A 20,278-nucleotide genomic window follows, 5' to 3' on the forward strand; every position below is an offset into this window, starting at 1 on the left:
GTGGCCATCTATTGAGGGGTGCTCTGAGTGTGCTTTTCCTGCATGAAATAATATAATATATAAACATTTTGGAGAGCTCCAAAAGAAACTTTTGCTTCAAAAAGGGCTCTGCAGCTGAAAACGTTTGAGAACCCTGGCCTAATGTATTTCCTGCAAATTTGCAGGAAGAGCTGTGTGTGAAAGTCTAAAGCTTCATGTTGTATACCATGCTTCTCTGCACGTAAACTTTGTTTTTATTTGTGGATGAAAAAGTTTTTGATCTCTGGAAAGAGTGGAGAAATAAATGTTTTGATTATTCATAACTCTGTCAGGATGGGAATGTTAACCCAACTAAAAGTCAGCCGGGGTCACAGTTGATGATGACTGAAGCCAGAGTAAAAATAGCAGAAGCAGGGGTGTGTTTACAAAAAGGGGAAACTGAGGACAATTCCCAGATCAGAATTCAGCTTCCTTCCATTAAATATGCCTTCAGTCTCCAATTTTCTAGAGATCCACCATGTCACCATGGTTTGAGTTTTGGACCATGATTTTGGAGACAATGATTCAAATCTCTGCTTGGTCATGGAAACCCACTGGATGACCCTGGGAAAGTTAGCCATAAGCCAGAAATAATGTGAAGGCACACAACAACAAATACAAATTTCTAGCCTTGTCATTGGAGTCATTGAAAATAAATTGCACCTGGAATCACGTTCCCTTCATAACTTCACCTCTTCTTCTTTTTAGATGCCAAGGGTTCTAGTCTAGTACTGTAAATGGTACTGAATATATTTTTTCAATGTCTCACTTCTATTTTTCACCACCAGTTTTGAAAGCTGGTGGAAATAATGCAAAAGTGAAACAACTGCCCAAGATATATCTTAATGCCTTCATTTGACGTTCTTTTACCAGTTGAAAAAACAAAAACTGCTTCATCAATCTCTTGATTTACTGGTCACAGACTCTAAAGAATTTGCTTCTATAAATCTAAGCCCTAGACTATACTCTAGACTAGGGAATGGCAAGTCGTACTTTGGTTCTATATTCAAATTAATGTTCAGAGAGTATAAGGGTAAGATTTTCACACACTGTGAATGGTTGCTGAATTATTGTTCTTATTTTTTAAAGCAGTAAATTTTTAATGGGGTCCATATCATCTTAAAGCAGGAATATGTGGTTCTCTAGAAGTTGCTGATCTGTAATCTCATCATTGTTTACAACTGGCTGTATTAACTAAGGAAGAGAGGTAACATCTGGAAGGTTGCATTTTCTTCACTCTGTGGTTATGTCTTTATACCATTCTATAGCATTAGTACATTCTAAAACCTGAGACTGGTTATATTGATACAACCAAGTTTCTTTCAGAGAGTTAGTAATGATCCAAAAGACGGATCTCTGTTACATAATGTATTCCATTTTTGCAGTTTTGTAACTGTGTTATGTTGTGGAGGAGAATATATTTGTTCCAAAATGTCTGACCAGAAATAATAAGGATAGAAGTGCTATTGTCAAAATCTCTTTGGTCATATCCTTAAAGCGGACCTGTGAGTGACAGAGTGACCAGCTGGAAGATGAAAGGTCAAAATTAGAGAATAATTACCATGATTTCTGACATTTCAGTCATCTAGTAATTTCAGTACAGATTACTTTGTGATAAGAAATCAATTTCTGCAGATTAAACATGAATTCTAAAAGCCCTTGGGAGCCCATCTCCTTAGTCGCAGTATCTTTGAGGGGATGCTGTTTGATAGTAGGTTGCCATAGTTACTTATGCAGGCTTGCTGCGTTTGCCTTGCCTAACCTCCATCTAAGCACCACTGTGCCCTTTGTACAAATAGTATCTCTCTGCCGATTCTTTGTTGTCTGTATTAATTTTGTGACTATTGAATCTCTTGAACAAAACTATTGATATAGCACAATGGATGCATTTGCACACCATGGCAGGGCAGAATAGTGGCTTGTATATGAGCAGCTTGCTGGTGCATGTTGCTTGAATGTGTGCCAAGACTGCTTATAATATTATAATAATACATTTTATTTGTTACCCACCTGTCCTTGCAGCTTAAGGTGGAATACAACACAGCTGATTACCATAAACACCTAGTGTTACTTCACGGTAGGAAATGGTGAAACTCTGGAGTAGCCCTGCTCTCCAGGTGAGTGTGGACATCTGGCCGGGTTCTAATTTGAATTTGTCCACTATCCATATAGTTAGGCAGCACAAGGAAAAGCAGGTGGATTAGGGTTGTTCCTGTCACTGCAGCAGCTGGTCAAGAGGCTGAATCTGAGACTGGCCCAAAGCTGGAATGTTCTCTACTGGCCTCAGATTTCATTGTACATGTAGATACACCCTCGGTATCTCCTGGTAGCAGGAGCTGGGACACTTTGACTTGAGGGACCACAAAATCAGCCTGAGGGTTGGATTTGGCTAATTAGCAATGACCTATGTAAAGTGGAGTGTTGTGACTGCGCCTTCGGGGATTATGGTTGATGGGGATGGAATTCGAAGAGGAAGAAAAAACCCTCGTGATGAGGGTTCACTGGAGGAGTTGCCTGGAGTGGAACTGAAGGAAGGCGATATGGTGTGGTTGTCTGCTAAGCACATCAGGATGCATGAAGGAAAATTTGGAGCTCGATTCTTAGGACCTTTCCCCATTGTTACCAAGATCTCTCCTGTGGCATTTAGATTGCGGTTACCTTCCACTCTGAAGGTTCATCCGGTGTTTCATCGATCTTTACTAAAACTGGACACGTCATCTAACCGGTCCTCAGTAGTTGCAGAGGTCTCGGATCCCACATTAATTCCGGTGGGAGGGGCCTTTGCGGGGAGGGATAGTGTTGTGACTGCGCTTTTGGGGATTATGGTTGATGGGGATGGAATTCGAAGAGGAAGAAAAAACCCTCGTGATGAGGGTTCACTGGAAGAGTTGTGCAGGAAGCGACTTAGAGAGCTATATGGGGGATCTTCTGAGGAAGATTCAGATGGGGAGATGGATGCTGAGGAACAGGTGGTGGCTGGGGAAGCGGGCACTGAATGGGCACAGCCACCGGAGATGTCTGGGGATTTGGGGTCTATGGATACTTCTGAACCTGGGGTTTCTGCAGGAGCTGATCCCAATTGGGATGCTTGGAGAAGGGAGGATGGTTCTTTAAGTGTTCATGGGGCTAAGTGTGGGCAGGATGATTGGGACTCCGACGAATTGCTAGGTACTCCAGATCCACGAGCTCTAGCTGTGTGGAGCTCAGACTCTGAGTAGATTTGGGACACCTGGTGTTTGGGTGTGAGTGTTTGGTCACCCAGGAGGAAGGGGAATAAAATGGGAATGTTTGGCCACTGCACTTTGCGTGTGGCAAGGTGTTGCTGAGGCGCCATTGGGATCTCTGTGTTTCCATGAAGACTGGACTTGGACTATGATTTGAATCTGCTGTTATCACCTAGCTTGGCTCTCACTGTGTCTTATCATGGACCTGTTTTGGATGACTGCACCCACTTCAGACCTTGGATCGGAATTTGACCTTGCTACTGCCTTCGCCCTGTGATTGATGACTACTATCGACTTTTGACTCCTGGCTTGCTCTTTGGACACCGCTGTTATCTCCTGACCTGACCTTGGAATCCCGGACGACGTCTTTTCACCATCCTTTTGGAGCCTTCGGCTTTATCCACATTGTGGAAGCAGTGTACTGCATTCTTAGTTTGTTTGTTTGTTTCCTGACCAATTTGGTGTTTCCTTTTGGGAACTGTTCCTTTGAAAACTACAGAGCCGGCTGGCAGGGCTTGGACTCAGAAAGTGCAGTTTGCCCTAAGTTTGTTTAGCTTTGTTTTTACCTGCTTGTGTTGCTGAATTATATTTTTGTTTGAACTGCTCTTGAAGCACTGATAGTGAAGTGTTTCAAGGTTTTTTCTGTGTTAACATTACTTTTTGGCTTATCTGCTGAATAAACTCTATTTTTGTTCGCTAATTGGCGTCTGACTCTTGACATGGATTTTCCACATTTCTACATGTTCTTTTTTTTTTTTGGAAAACTTTCAAAAGGGACTCTAATGGTATGGTTCATTATAAACAGTTGTTCTCCATGCTTTGGATAGAACTGTAATATAGCAGGGATATAGTGAAATCTGTTTTACTTTACTGATTCTCTTACTAAAGACAGCTTAGTACAGGCAGTCCCAAAGTTATGTACAAGATAGGTTCTGTAGATATGTTCTTAAGTTTAATTAATGTATAATTCAGGAAAGGTACATTTCAAAGTGTAATTCACACAGAGCTAGCTTTGAATAGCATAGGGAAGGATTAACACCCCTGTGGAGTTTATTTTGTTAGCTTTGCCCCTGTTCAAAAAAATTCAACTGACTTTCTATCTCTGTGATAATTGGATTTTGAAAAAATGTGTCTTGTGAAAACAAAGATTGCTGAGAAAACTTCAGTGGAGACGCTTTTTCCCCATGATAACCCTTTCAGGAGTGATTTCTCTTCCTGAGGGCAGATTTCTCTTACTACTTGTCCCATCCCCATTCTTAAATATGAATCATCTGAAGTTGGATATTTGCAACCAAGGGACTGCCTGTATATGGTTGTGGTCACATACAGTATATTCTAAAGTGGATGGGGCAGGACATCATATGATAAGCCACTTATTCTATCAATCAATTGGCTATATCTTTCTAGATTTCATAATGCCACTTTATTGCTGGCTAGATAGCATGTTACAGTTTGGTCAATTCAGCTTTTGTCAGTGTTGGATGATTTAAATTTCTGACATGTTTATGTGTCCTATCTTTGAGATCAACACAAGAAACCAAGTGAACATGGCTCACTGTAGAATTAGTGATATTGTCTTTAATAGAATACATTTTTAAAAGTTAAGAGTATATTTCAAGAAAGTGTGTGGGGAAGCATTATGTAGCCTTTGTTTGCTTTTTAGGTCTATCAGCAGCCAAGTTGCTTTTTGACTCAGGATTAAATGTTATCGTTCTGGAAGCCTGTAACAGGGTTGGAGGCAGAACATTCACTGTAAGAGTAAGTAATCCTGTTTAATATCCCTATATATTGCATGATTCAGGCATGATTCAAACATTTGTGGGAAAGTTGACAACAACAATATAAGTTGATCTCATGTATTAGTTGAGGGCAAGTTTTGGAGCCAAAATTATGGATTTTGATATGTCCCATCATTCTATGGAAAGGGGAAAGCACCAGTGCCACCTCAGGAGGCCAGTCACTACTGGCTGTCACTACCATTTTCCCATCCAGATATTCAAAAAGGCCAGAAGTGGTGCCACAAAGGAGAGATTAGAGGGGGTCAGAGCTTCATTCAGGTTGAACTGAGATGGACTATCTTGCCTTCTGCAACTCTACTAAGAAAAGAGGGTGGCTCCTTTTTTCATAAGAGTTAAGGTACAGTATTCACATTAATTTCATGGATAAGAACGACTCAGTTTTGGGGGATTGCGTTTTAAACCAAAATTTCTAGACTTCTACATAAGAATACAAGCTGTGCCCTGCCACGCGTTGCTGTGGCCCATTGGAATTGCACTGAATAGCTCCAGTTTTTGGGGTTTTTTAGGCCCTGTGGAGGTTCGTGACGTGATATTTTGTGGTTTCAACCTCGAGGCGTGGATGATGGATTGTGTTGTGAAATTTTGAGGTTGGGGGGTGTTTAGTTTTGTTGTTTTGCTCGGTGCCAGGATTCCATCACTCTTTTATATATATAGATAGAACAACCATATTTTGTTTTAGTAATTGCCTTAACCCCATGTATTCATTATGACAGAGGAACTATTTTGAATGACATTTTGTGTTCTAGGGCAGGGAATACTAGAAACATGTTTTTTTTTATTTTTCACCCCACAAGACAATCTTTGGTATTTGATGTAGAAACATAAACTTTTTTCAATCTTAGGTCTCAGGTTTCATTTGATCTTTCTCTTCCAATAATGTTTTTCTCCTTTTTGATCAGAATAAACATGTGAAATATGTAGACCTGGGAGGAGCATATGTGGGACCAACACAAAATCGTATTTTGAGGCTGTCTAAGGAACTGGGTCTTGAGACGTACAAAGTGAATGAAGTTGAGCATCTCATTCATCATGTCAAAGTAAGAGCAAAACTTTCTCTGAACTGTTTTACCCATTTAATACTATCTGTGAAATATTATTTGCTAATTAGACATGAAACAATTCTTGAGACTAATGAGTTACATAGTTTGGTAAGAAAATATGTTTGAAGTCCCCCCCGTCCCCCCGCTTCACCCTTTATTATTTCAGAAGTCTCCAAAAGGCAGAATTTTCCTCTTTGGGGCAAGACCTTCAAACATTTTAAATGGAATATGGAAAAGCATGGGGAGATGAGTATAAGTCCTTGGCTAAAACATTTCTGTTATTTTTCTTGAGGTCTGATGTTAGGACTTGGGCTATGTTTAAGGAATGTATTATGTTATTTTGATCTTTTTCATAAATTAGTGACAGATCAACAAGCATATAAACTAACCAACCTATGCTGATCACGTTGGGGCCCCTTCCACACAGCTGAATAAAATCCCACATTATCTTCTTTGAACTGGAATATATGCCAATGTGGACTCAGATAACCCAGTTCAAAGCAGATATTGTGGGATTTTCTGCCTTGATATTCTGGGTTATATGGCTGTGTTGAAGGACCCTAGGATACTTTTAATATTCTCTCTGCAGTCCAAGGGTGTATCTACACTATAGAATTAATGCAGTTTGACGTCATTTTAACTAGAATGTCTAAATGCTGTAAGTTTAAGACAGCAACAACAACATTCAATGTCAGGGGTTTGGACTGGATAGTCATTATTTTTTCCATTTAATTTTTATTGCAAATATATGAGGAGTGGGGAGGGGTATAAGAGTTAATATAGAACAGGGGCACTTTGAAGGATCTGTCAGTTGTATAAGTCTAGTCAATTTGTTCATCTCTAATTATTACAGTATTAGATTTCTTCTTCAAATTTGAGAGGGTCTGGCAATTGTATAAACCTGATAAATTTGTCAATTTCTGCCAGATTCGTCATTTTTGTAATCCATAAATCGTGAGTGGGAAATTTCTTCTTATTTTCAGTAATTGCAAAAAAATAAACTCTTCTCTTATTTGGTAAATTTAGTCCATTTATATTTTTAAAAAGTATCTTTAGGGCAGTGGTTCTCAACCTAAGGTCCCCAGGTGTTTTTGACCTTTAACTCTCAGAAATCTTAACAGCTGGTAAACTGGCTAGGATTTCTGGGAGTTGTAGGTCAAAAACATCTGGGGACCCTAGGTTGAGAACCAGTGCTTTGAGGTCCTCATTCTTGAAATAGTAGATGATAATCTAATTCTTCTTCATCATGCTGCTGTAGTTGAATGTCTTTTTTATCCAGGATGTATTGAGATGCCATCTCTTCTTGCCTTCTGAGATGTTCTCTTGCTCCTTGGTCTTCTGATCTTTCCTCGCTTTCTGAGTCTAGGTCTTTTTAAAATTTCTGATAGAAGTCCTAGGCCTTTGTGACTGATGTTAACCAATACCTTTGTCCATCAGTCCTTCTTGGTTTTCCCATCTGAATCTGTAGCCTTTCTCCTTAAGTTTATCTGTCAGGAAAAGTACTCTATTCTTTATTGTCTGAAGTGATCCTGGTGTTTCCTATTTCAATTGGATCTTTGGCATGGTCTTGTAAAACTTAGTCTTGTACTTTCTTTCTTGTAAACAACACAATTGCATCTCTTTGAAGTTTATTCCTTATTTCATGTTGAGTTTGGAACCTGTCATTTTAAGTCTCAACCACTTGCTCTGGTTTACTGAGTATTCTAATCACAACTTCTGTTATTGCCATATCAAGTTCCTGTACTCTGGTATTTCTCTCAACCTCAAATAATATTCTCTTTTCACAAACACTAATATTTGAAGCTGGATTGACTCTCTTTGTCAATCCATTTGCACCTTCATTTGTGCCTCTTCAATTATCTTTATTTTCTGTTTTTGTTGTTTCTGCTGCTTCAAAATACCACTCATTGTGTCTGCCATCTGTTGCATATTTTTTTTCATCTCTTGTTACCTTTTATCTGAATAATCTTCAGCCTGTGTGATTCTCTGTCAATCCTGGCCTCCAAATTTTCATTCCATGTGTAATGGCTCTTAATTGGATAAAGATTTCCCTCATTGGACCTTCTTCTTGTGAAAGAGATCATTTCCTGGGAGCTTCTTTCTGGTCTTTATGATATTTGGATCTTGGTCTTGTTGATATTGCAGTCATTATCTTTTAAAAGAACAATACGTCTAATTTTAGAAGATTTGTTATAGTACCTTCTTTGACCACTTTCACTTTTAGTACACTGTCACTTACAGCCCTTTTAGTTGTTTTCCCATTTTCTGTATTTCAAGCTCCATCATTTTCTCTGTGCTTTTTCTCTATGGTTTTTTCTCTATGGTTCATTTCTGTGGTTCATCTCTATGGTTACTTGCTGTCTTATCTGCTGTTTGGACTCAGTCCAGAGGCTGCATGCAGTTCCAAGATGTTATGGCTATTGAGTTCTTAGGTATGTTAAACGATTTTAATTCCCACGGTTCTTATAGCATAATCTTTAACAAGTTAATTCACTTTCTCCCTTTGTAATTGGTCACACCAGACAATTTCATCATTTAGACTTTAAAAATTGCTGAAGAATAGTTCCATTAATTAGGCTTCTAAAGTCCTTTTTTATCTTTACAATTTCTAATGTAAGAAAAAAAATCTGAGATTACCTCTCATATATTTTTTTGTCTACAAAGTTGGTAAACTTACAACAGATTTAATTATGTTTCTTTCTAAGATTTATTCAAATGCAATGGAGATCCTATTAGGAACTGCACTTTTAAGTACCAGTACAAAAGATTCTTATTGCTGACCTCTAGACAAGATTAGCAAAAATATCTTGTTTGGGGACAGCAAGATGAACTAATTTCCTGAATTAGTTCAGGAAAATATAAAAATGTATTTTTATATGACACTTCCTCTTTCATTTGTTTTATGGGTATCTTTTCCACTGGTACTTAAAAGTGTAGTTCCTATTAGGATCTCCATTACAATTGAATAAATCTTAGAAAGAAACATAATTAGAAAAAAACCAACTGGCAGGCCATGTTGTACTGAGAAGTCTTAAAGACCAAAGAGCTTGCCTAATTATATCTTCAAGGCAATACCAGAATATTGTACTAAATTATTCAATATGGGCCAGAGATTGACTATCAGATTACATAAACTCAGTTTGTTTCTCTTGAATGGCAAAAGGTTAATGATGACCATGTGGGTCATTTTACCTGCATGTCAGGCAGGGGCAGTAATATGAATCACTATGTTATTATATTACATTGGATTTGGCAGTGCATTTGACAGTGGCACTAATTTTTACAGTAGCTATAATGGCAGATACTGATCATCACTGAGAGCAAATGGTTTACAACTCCTCTGGCTTTCCAGACATTGCAAATGCTCCCCAAAGAGGAGTAGAGGCACTCAGGTTTCAACCAGTCATTCATTTTGCATTGTGTGTGAGGGCATGAACACCAAGTATATAAAATAGCTACACTGGCACCTGTTTTGGTGCCTCAAATGTTAGACCTGTTTCTAGGTTTATTTGACCCGCTGTTTCCAAAAATGGCACTAGTTATCTCCTATCAGCTTTGGGCCTTGAAATACAAAACATATATCGCATACCAGTCACCATCTGCTCACCCGTAAAGAATTTTGATAACCATATTTAATAAATTAGAGCTGATGCGGTCTATTCGATGCAATTTTCTGAATTAGAGCCCCAAATAACCCCAGGAACAGACCTAAAAACCAAGAGATCGTAAACATTTTTGTTGGGCTGTGCAAACTTAGATCTTGCCTATAAAAGACCCACATGATGGGTAACTTCAATTAAAAATCTTTTCCATTGATTCTCTTTGATCCCACCTGCTGTCTAGACTTTGGAAACAAGAGTTAGCAGAACTCCTTTTCTGTGCTGTTGGCATGTACACCTTGTTCAATTTTCATTTTTCTAAGTCTCCCATATAATGTATAGTTCATTCTCACTCTTGATTTTCCTATTCCACATGTAAGGATTTCCATATACAGTAGACTCTCAGTTAACTGGCACCCATGGAGATTGGTAGATGCCAGATAAATGTTGTTTCGGGTAGCCTAAGAGTTACTATTAAAATAGGTTTAATACTATACCATACTGTTAACTCTGCATTGACTTGATATTAACATTGAAATACAGTAATTAAAAGCAAATTAAGTAAAAAAAAAAAGACAAACCTAACACAGTTTTACTGTATTATACATGTATTTTATTTAAAGTATTATTTCTTCTATTGCTTGAGAGTTCTGGTTGCTTGACTTCTGGTTAACCAAGTCTATTGCACCATGTGTTCCTTTTCTTTGCCTTCCTTCTCCATCATGTTTCTGTTTCCTCACTTTCAATTTCACATTTTAAAATGATTCTGTTTTATTAAGCTAATATATCAATTAGCTTTCAACTTTCCCATTAATCTTCTCCTAAGAGCATATGCCCTTCTTGACATTTCTGAGACTGGCTCTACTATGAGGTAAATTGAAACAACCATTGTGGGCGGCAGATGTCAGGGCTGGAAAATGGCAACAAGTCATTGCTGGTATGAGCTGTATTTAATGACCTGCCTGTATCCACTTGGCTAAATTTCACAGGCACCAAAATAAGATTCATATATTGATCTAATAATCTTCTATATATGGAATGTCCTTGCCTCAGCTAACAACATGTTCTGTGTCAGCTATGTGCCTTCCACACTCTACGATATCTCTTAGGTATCTCTAGTTCACTTCTGTCACATTTCCTTTAGAAACACCCATTCAAGTCTTCATACAGTAGATGCTTCATTCACTCAGGACCTATTATTTCCAACCCTTAGTCTGAGCCAGTACTTGTCTGTGGCAGCCATGCACCACTGGCTGTCAATCTAACTTGGGTTTCTGGAAACCTCTGTAAATATTATAATGACATGGTGCACATTTGGTACTGGTTCCTGGTAAATTAGAGGGAGAAATGCTGACCCACCACATCAGATTTTGGGTTGTAATGTATGTTATTATTTATTATATTGTTAAATTGTGTTATGATATGTTGTTTTATATTCTGTCATATTGTATGGTTTTGGGCATGGCCCCATGTAAGCCGCCCCGAATCCCCGTTGGGGAGATGGTGGCAGGGTATAAATAAAGTATTGTTATTATTATTATTGACACAACGACGTTGTATGACACAGCAAACAAGATAGATATGCTGGGTTTCGTTTCACAAAATCACAAGTCGAACACTTCCCAAGTGTCTAGGACTGTGTGATGTATTTTCGGATGATGCGTGCAGATCCCAGCAAGGGTGGCTTTTTGCAGTTGGCAGATCGTGATTTTGTCAATGTCTATTGTTTCCAAATGCCGGCTGAGATCTTTCGGCACGGCACCCAGTGTGCCCATCACCACCGGGACCACCTGCACTGGTTTCTGCCAGAGTCTTTGCAGTTCAATCTTGAGGTCCTGATAGCGGCTGAGTTTTTCCTGTTGTTTTTCGTCAATGCGACTGTCACCTGGGATGGCAACATCAATGATCCAAACCTTGTTCTTTTTCACAACTGTGATGTCTGGTGTATTGTGTTCCAGAACTTTGTCAGTCTGGATTCGGAAGTCCCACAGTATCTTTGCGTGCTCATTTTCCAATACTTTTGCAGGTTTGTGATCCCACCAGTTCTTTGCTGCTGGCAGGTGGTACTTGAGGCATAAGTTCCAATGAATCATTTGGGCCACATAGTTGTGCCTCTGTTTGTAGTCTGTCTGTGCAATTTTCTTATAGCAGCTGAGGATATGATCAATGGTTTCATCTGTTTCCTTGCACAGTCTGCATTTTGGGTCATCAGCTGATTTTTCGATCTTGGCCTTAATTGCATTTGTCCTGATGGCTTGCTCCTGGGCTGCAAGGATCAGGCCTTCTGTCTCCTTCTTCAGGGTCCCATTTGTGAGCCAGAGCCAGGTCTTCTCCTTATCAGCTTTTCCTTCAATTTTGTCAAGGAACTTTCCATGCAATGTTTTGTTGTGCCAGTTGTCAGCTCTAGTTTGTAGTGTGGTTTTCTTGTACTGGTTTTTTGTCTGCTGTGCTTTGAGGAGTTTCTGATTTTTGACTTCAATCAAAGCAGGTTCTTCACTTTGCTTTACATATTCTGCCAGGGCATGTTCTTCTTCTTTGACTGCTTGTTTTACTTGTAGGAGTCCTCTGCCCCCTGATCTTCTAGGCAGATATAGCCGGTCAACATCACTGCGAGGGTGCAGTGAATGATGAATGGTCATGAGTTTTCTTGTTTTTCTGTCCAAATTGTCCAGTTCCATCTGTGTCCAGTTTATGATGCCAGCAGTATATCTTATGACAGGTATGGCCCAGGTGTTTATGGCCTTGATGGTGTTGCCTCCATTGAGCTTGCTTTTGAGAATTTTTCTGACCCTTTGTGTGTATTCTTTGCTGAACACAGTTTTCACATGTTCATGCTTGATGTTGTCCAGCTGTAATATGCCCAGATATTTATAGGCCTCTGGCTGGTGACACTTTATTGTTTGGCCATTGGGCATATTTATGCCCTCACTTTCAATGATTTTTCCCTTCTTCAATGCCACTGTCGAACATTTGTCCAAACCAAACTCCATGTTGATATCAGTGCTAAAAATTCGGACAGTGTTGGTCAGAGACTGAATTTCAGTTTCTGTTTTCCCATATAGCTTCAGGTCATCCATGTACATCAAATGTGAAATTTTGTGAGAATTCTTAGATGTTTGGTAGCCGAGATTTGTTTTTTGTAATATTGTTGACAGAGGGGTCATGGCAATAATGAAAAGCAGAGGGGACAATGAATCTCCCTGGAAAATTCCTCTTCTGATGTTGACAAGTCCATAGCTTTCATTTCCAACAAACAGTTCAGTTTTCCAGTGCTCCATCATGTTTTCAATAAAGGTGCCAACGTTTTTACAAATCCCGATGGCGTCCAGGCACTTGATGATCCAGCTGTGTGGGAGTGAGTCAAAGGCCTTTTTGTAGTCAATCCACGTCATGTGAAGATTAGCTTTTCGGCTCTTACATTTCTCCAGGATCATTTTGTCAATCAATAACTGGTCTTTTGTGCCCCTGCTTTTCCGTTTGTTGCCTTTCTGTTCATCTGGCAAGATGTTTTTTTCTTCAAGATAGTCTTGAATTCTGTCAGCTATGATGCCAGTCAGTAGTTTAAACATAGTGGGCAGACACGTTATTGGCCTGTAGTTTCCTGGTGCTGCTCCTTTTGTTGGATCCTTTTGTATCAGGTATGTTCTTCCAGTTGTTAGCCATTCACTGATACTTCCTTTCTGCAGCATCTCATTGAATTGTTGGGCCATTTTTCCATGTAAACTAATCAGATGTTTGAGCCAAAATCCATGAAGTTGATCACTACCAGGCGATGTCCAGTTCTTGACTTTTTGCACTCGTTTGCTGATCATTTCAGTTGTTATTTCCATCAGTTCCATTTTGTTCTGTGAGAATTTTCCTTCAAACTCCTTTATCCACCCAGCGTTTTTGTTGTAGTTTTTATTGTTTTCCCAAAGTTCTTTCCAGAACTTCGTTGTTGCAGTTTTCTCTGGTTTTATGGTTACTGTGTCTGTTGTTTGGTTCAGACTCTGGTAGAACCGTCTTTGGTCTGATTGAAACAGTTGATTTTGTCTGTACTGGATGATTCTGGCTTCATACCTTTCAATTTTTCTGGCTGTTGCTGTAATTTGTTCTTTCACGATCTCCAAAGCTTCTTCAATTTTTCTGGTGTTCAGCAAGTACTTTCGGATCAGGTATTGCTTGATTTTGTCATTCTTCAGTTTCTTCTCTTTCATATTTTTCAGGTTACTTGCATCTGATCTAAGCTTTTTGATTTTCAACTCCAGCCTGACCTTCCACTTTGGTTTTCCAGTCGATTTTCTTTGGGGCTGCCTTGGTTGTAGGAGCCCAAGCTCTTCTGTTACTATCACTGCTGCACTGTAGGCATACTGGTTTGTTTGTTCAATTGATGTTATTTGGACAGTGGAGAGTGCTGCATTTACATCTTTCATGAGAGGCGCCAGTTGTCTCTTGGGCACTGTTTTTAGAGTTGGGAGCTGCTTTCTTATTGCATTTGCTGCAGCATGAGCCACGATCTTATCCTTGAGCTCTTGTTGTCTTGCTGTCAAGGTTCCTGGTGGTTCAACGGGTGTTTCAAGTGCTGGTTCTTCAAATTCTTGCAAAAGCTCCACTCTTTCTTCTGGTTCAATCTGTTCCACCATTCCAAGTGTTGCTGGAGTCTCTGCTGCTGTCTGTGCTGTGGTCTGATGGTGATTTACTTTGCAAATTTTCTGGATTTCTTCAAGTTCAACTTCACTGAACACTTTGTTTCTGATTATGAATCTTCGTTGGTCAGCCAGTCGGGGTTCTGTTATCTGTGAGTCAGGGTACTCTTGTTTCCACAGTTGATGCATCCTTTTTTGGTAGCCACACCTTTGAGGTTCAGATTTGTAGTAGCATTTCATAATTGTGCGGTTTTCTGGCATTGTGTATTTCTGCCGCTTCTGTGACTGTTCATTTGGGTTTTGATGATTCCGTAGCCCACTTGTCGATGGATGTCCAGAATCAGCAGCATCCACCGCGGTCCTTTTTATCCTGGGCGACGACCGAGCCAGTATAGACTTCGTTTGGGTTTGATTCTCCATAATGCTAATGGGTTAGGTGCTCTTAGTTCTGCTCCTCAGCTGAGGCCTCTCTGGCTTGGTTGGACCTGCCGGTAGTTACACTACCGCCAGCACAGCCCTCAGTCATCATTGGAGCAGGTAAGCCCCCCCACCACGTCAAGGTGGCACCTGCGGAGGGGATTATTATTATTATTATTATTATTATTATTATTTATTCAGATGATTGATTCCAATTTTAAAGGCCTGATTACTACAAATAAAATCCAATATAGATTAGGACATTATTTTGTTTATCTTAAATGAAGTTTGGAGCTGACTGTTCTTCATGGTGGATAATAAATAAAATAGATGCCCATTAAAGTTCAGCACAGAAGCAAACAGATCTTGGATCTATGTAGAGCACCCAACTTTGAAGTCTTCCAAACAATTTAAGCATGGTGAAGTGTGTATGGTATGTGTGCCTACTTTCCTTGCAACAGTTTTCTGATTTTGGCTTTTAAGTAGTCTAGGTCTTTATTGCATGAGGCTTACCCTCTCTTCTTGCTACTATAGGATTGTGTGATAAGGTTTTGGCATAAACAAACACTGTAATCCTGAAATGGTTACAGAGGTGCAAAAGGAAAGAGAGAAATCTAAGTAACATTTTTACAAAAGTTGCTTGTAAAATGCTATTCAATAGAGATTGTTCTTTCTTTGGAATCATCTTGGGATTACTGTGTTTGTTTGTGCTAAAACTGTCCGTCCATCTATTATTGCCTCCAACCCTAATTGTTTTCCTAGTTTAACATAGAGAAAAAGATTTAAATTTTAAAGGTTTCTTGCAGTTACTTTGCCAGGCTCAGGACCCGCCTATCTTTGTGAACACATCTTCCCCTATGAACCCACACGGGCTCTAAGATCTGCTGGGGACCCTCCTCTGGATCCCACCTCTGTCTTAAGTGTGGTTGGTGGGGACGAGAGAGAGGGCCTTCTCAATGGTGGCCCCCAGGTTCTGGAACTCCCTCCCAAAGGAGATTGGATTAGCTCCCACCCTGGATTCCTTCCAGAAGAATCTGAAAACTTGGATGTTCACAGGTGCCTTCTCATAACTGATAATTTATTGCCCATGTGCTTTACCTAGGCCATGGTCATTCCATGCACTTTAGTACCTTTAGTCGTTCCCATCCCTAGTCACCGAAGAATATGCATTTTCAGATTTCTATTTCCCCTTAAAATGGCCCATGGCCTATGGTGCTTGACTATGGATTGGGATTACTGTCTATGTTTTAAGGTATTTTAACTTTTGTAAGATGTGTTATTATACTGTGGTTTTATTGTGTTACTGTTTTTATTGATATAATACTGTTTTGAGCTTGTCTCAGTGTAAGCTGCCCCGAGTCCTTCGGAAGATGGAGCGGGGTATAAATAAAGTTTTATTATTATTTATTATATTTGAAAAGAAATCACATTGAAAAGTCTACCCCTTCTCCTTTCCCCTTGACATTACCTCACCCAAAATATGCCCACTGACCACCCAAAATTGTTATAAAAACACAATAGGACACAGTAGAAGTTTTGCACAACAAAAGCAGGAAAGGAGATAATTAATTTTTATTTTAAAAAAAAACGCTTTCCAAACAGTATCCTGCTGAAGAACAACAACATAAGAACAGCTATATTATCCTAAAGCCTCAAGCAAAGGCACAATTGTCTTAATGCAATTGGAATTTACCTGTCTCATGAGATAAGGCTCTTACTGATGCTCATGCAATCAAATTTCAGCTTAAAATAAAATAAAAATAAGGAAGAAGTCATAATGTTATAAAGATCTGAGACAAAGTCATATCTGTTAATGGAAACTGAGCCATAGTAAATTGAAAGATTTACACCTGAGATCAAGGGAGTTAAATTCCAGTTCAGACATGAGGGTGTATATCATTGTGCTAAAACATTTTGTCTGTATAAATCAAATAAGCTTAAATTGTTAGTTATAACTTTATAGTTATGTAGGATTTGGCATATGTTTCTGATGAATCAATAATGGATTATTCTTACACTTATGTTCACTAGCTGATGCCTTTATAAGAAATTTTAAAAACTAATATTCAAGTATTTTAGAAGCTTTACTGTGGATCATGTTAGAAGCCCTGCTGTTTTACTGATGATGAGTGCCTCAAAGTAAATTAAATTCACTAATTGAAATGCTTCTTTTACTCAAGTAATATGAAGCTTTTCTTCTAATGCCAATTCGACAAAATACTTTTTGACCCAATGGAGGGGGGAAGCATTCTAATAAATTATAGACATCATTTGGATCCCATATGGAACGATTAACACCCTGTGGTGTTTGTTTTGTTGTCTGTGGGTGCTTCCATACATCACTAAAATCTGTGCCGAAATAGGTTAAAATAACCCACTTCAGTGCGGGTTCAAGTCTCCACCCCCTCCCACAAGCTTGGGACTTCACTCCCAGGGTGGCTACATGCTATCATGATTGAAATCAAGATAGCATGAAGCCACCCAAAACTCTTGATTTACTCCCTAAAACTTACTGAAAATGATCCCTGGACGCCATGGAACCTCTCCTCGCATCCTCGTGGCATAAGAAAATGACACCTGAGGAGATGGGAATGGTAAGGAGGAAAATCACCCCCCTCCAAATTTCCTCAGGCATCATTTTCTCACACCACGAGAATGTGAGGTGCAAAGAAGTGGGATGGCTGTGGTGACTTACCACCGGGACTGCAGAAGCAGTCCCGGGAGTCCCCACAGACCCAGTACCTCATTAGACCCAGATCTTTCATAAAATCTGGATCTAATGAGGTGTTTAATTAATGCAGAGTAAATCAGGGAAAGCCCCATTTACTTCACATTACCTCTGTGTGTGTGTGTGTGTGTGTGTGTGTGTGTGAAGAAAAACCCTAGATTTTCAGTCTTATTGTTTAAGTTAACAAATGGACATTACTTTGCCAATTCCAGAATTAATATTGGATTTGAAAGTTGTTTTCTTTTTCTTTCTGTTTTTTAGGGCAAATCTTATCCTTTCAAAGGACCTTTTCCTCCAATGTGGAATCCCATTGCCTATTTGGATTACAACAACCTGTGGAGGACAATGGATGAAATGGGGAAGGAGGTATTAAGTGCTTGATTACTCATGGGACACAATTGTTGAAATCACTGGTCTTTCAGAACTGTAACCTTAAGACACCTTCGGAAAGCTTGCAAAATGAGTAAGCGCCTGGATTTTTACGTGGTGCGTCCAAACAACGCCTCATGTAAAAACACATTAATTCACCACAAAGCAGGAAAACCCTGCTTGGTTGTGAATTATTTTGATACTGGATTACACCCAAGTCTTCCTGGAAGGCTCAGGTTGGTGTCTGGACAGCCCTCTTGGGCTTTCTGGACTGATTCAGTCCAGAATATCCAAGAGGGCTCTAACGTTCTTCACATATCCCCCAGAACGGGCTTTAAAAAATACAATAAGTTACCTGGCTGGCATTAAACTGCTGCCGGAGCTCTTCTGGCATGTAGAAATGATGCACCAGGAGAAAGGGGGGGGGGGAGAAAAATCATTCCCCCTCCCCTCCTGGTGCATCATTTCTACGCACCAGGAGAGATCCGGCAGCAGTTTAAAGCTAGCCGGGTAAGTTATTTTATTTTTTAAAGCCCTTTCTGGAGGATGGTTTGGGTGTCTCGGTGTTCTCCTGGAAGTTGCCAAGAGTAGATACAGACACTCCCCGTAGAAAGTGTGGGCTTTTGGGACTGGTGTGTAGACTACAGTCTGCTCTGACCCAGGTTTTTTTTTTTTGAAACCAGGGTCAGCGTATTTTCTGCAGTGTAGGTTGGTTCCAGTGCCCATGGATAATGCTTGGCTCATCCATCATACTCTTGGATGCAGGTCTTTCTTCTCTCACCCTATCATATCACAAGTTCCCTCCGACCTCATCCTCCTCTCCCCCAACATCTTTTTCTGCACTACTGGAGGGATTTTTCTATAATCTTGAAGAGCAGGTGGGGAAATGGACTAATATCAGAGAAAGTTTGAATTAAACGTTTCTGAGTAGGATGGGCTAGGATGGGAGCATTACACACATACCACCACAACCTGTCCTCCACTTTTGTACTGAGATGTTTCCCAAATGCTCCCTGGGGGCAAAGGGAGCATTTTCCCGGTGTTATTGGACCCCTCAAGCCATGTTAGATCCAGGAGGGAGCTTTTAACATAAATTTGGGGAATTTGTTTATCCCTGCGGGGTCTGAGGACCACATAAGTAGCCTATGCACTTAGTTTGGCCCACCCCGTCTTAGTGAGCTTTAGAACTGAATAAATATCAGAGTTCCTCCATACAAAAATCCAAGCTTTTAGCAGTTTAAATGAAACAATTTAGTGCAGAAAGGAAGGCTTTATTGTTGTTATTTCTACTGGGAGCTTGGAATTGCAGTCAATTTACTGCAAATTATTCAGCAATTTCTCTGCAACTAATCCTTTGGGCAGAAGAATGTTAGTCCTGTTTAATCAGAACTGAACCTCAACCACTTTGTTTACATGTCAGGTTAAACCAGGGATGGGAAACTGAGCCACGGATAGTGGTTCAAGTGCTACATGAAGGCCTTATTCCACTTTGTAATGGCTTTCCATATTGCCAGCTCGACAAGACTAAATATTATAGAGCCAAATAACTTCATTTTTGAAAAATATAATTAATATCTTGGCTTTAAAATCTTTACTAGCTTTTCTAGAAATTGAAAAAATGTGTTATTCAGATGGAAAAAACATTGGTCTTGAATGAGAATAGTTGTTGGTCTCTAAATATTTTTTAAAATACCATCTGCTTTTGTTCCAAAGTGTGTGATTTCTCTTTCTCTCTCTTGATATGTAACTCTTATCCTCTCTTAGATCCCCAATGAAGCTCCTTGGGAGGCACCACATGCTGAAGAATGGGACAAAATGACAATGCAAGAATTAATAGACAAAATCTGCTGGACAAAGTGAGAAGTAGTTTATTTATTTACTGCATTTATACCCCATCCTTCTCACCCTGAAGGGCAATCAAAGCAGCTTACAAGTTTTATACATGTCATGTCTATCAGATGGGTAACCATGGTAAACATCCTCATCCTGTGACAGTGTACTAGACCTGGAGGAAGAAGGAAAGTGAAAGAAGGGAGCAGCTGAAAGTGAGGAAAGGGGACAGATAGTGAGTGAGAGTGCCCCTCCGTCCTTTTGACTCTGGTCCCACCCAGCAACACATCCATTGTGGGGCATATTATTCATCAATTAAAAATTCCTATAAGAAACTCTGCTTTCTCTTTGGCACAATATATGACCAGACTAGTTACATATGCCCCACAATGCCTCATGGAATGAAGTTTCATTTTCACCTGCTCCAAATTCTCTGGAATTTAGAAGGCATGAAGCCGCATGATTGTTGAAGCTTGTTGAACATTTATTTGGCTGTTGCACTCTGTTGTAAAGATTAATTGATAACTGTACTAAGAATTATAAAATCAACATCTTTTCTTGCTGGTTTGTGTCTATGAAGGCATTAGCAAATATGTTGGGCAATTTGAATCCTGTATGTTCATTGCTGG

The 20,278-nt window shown here is 39.6% G+C and overlaps 1 protein-coding gene across 1 annotated transcript in view; it reads left to right on the top strand.

The window, feature by feature from the left end:
* Positions 1-20,278, top strand: part of LOC100564380 (amine oxidase [flavin-containing] B) — a 61,240-nt gene that overhangs the window by 16,134 nt on the left and 24,828 nt on the right. The window contains exons 2-5 of the mRNA XM_003218938.4: positions 4,906-5,000; positions 5,941-6,078; positions 17,712-17,816; positions 19,584-19,675. Of these exons, the coding sequence (XP_003218986.3) occupies positions 4,906-5,000; positions 5,941-6,078; positions 17,712-17,816; positions 19,584-19,675 (430 nt within the window). The remainder of the gene's footprint in view (positions 1-4,905; positions 5,001-5,940; positions 6,079-17,711; positions 17,817-19,583; positions 19,676-20,278) is intronic.

Source organism: Anolis carolinensis, chromosome 3, assembly GCF_035594765.1.
Source record: "Anolis carolinensis isolate JA03-04 chromosome 3, rAnoCar3.1.pri, whole genome shotgun sequence".
Taxonomy (NCBI): Eukaryota; Metazoa; Chordata; class Lepidosauria; order Squamata; family Dactyloidae; genus Anolis; species Anolis carolinensis.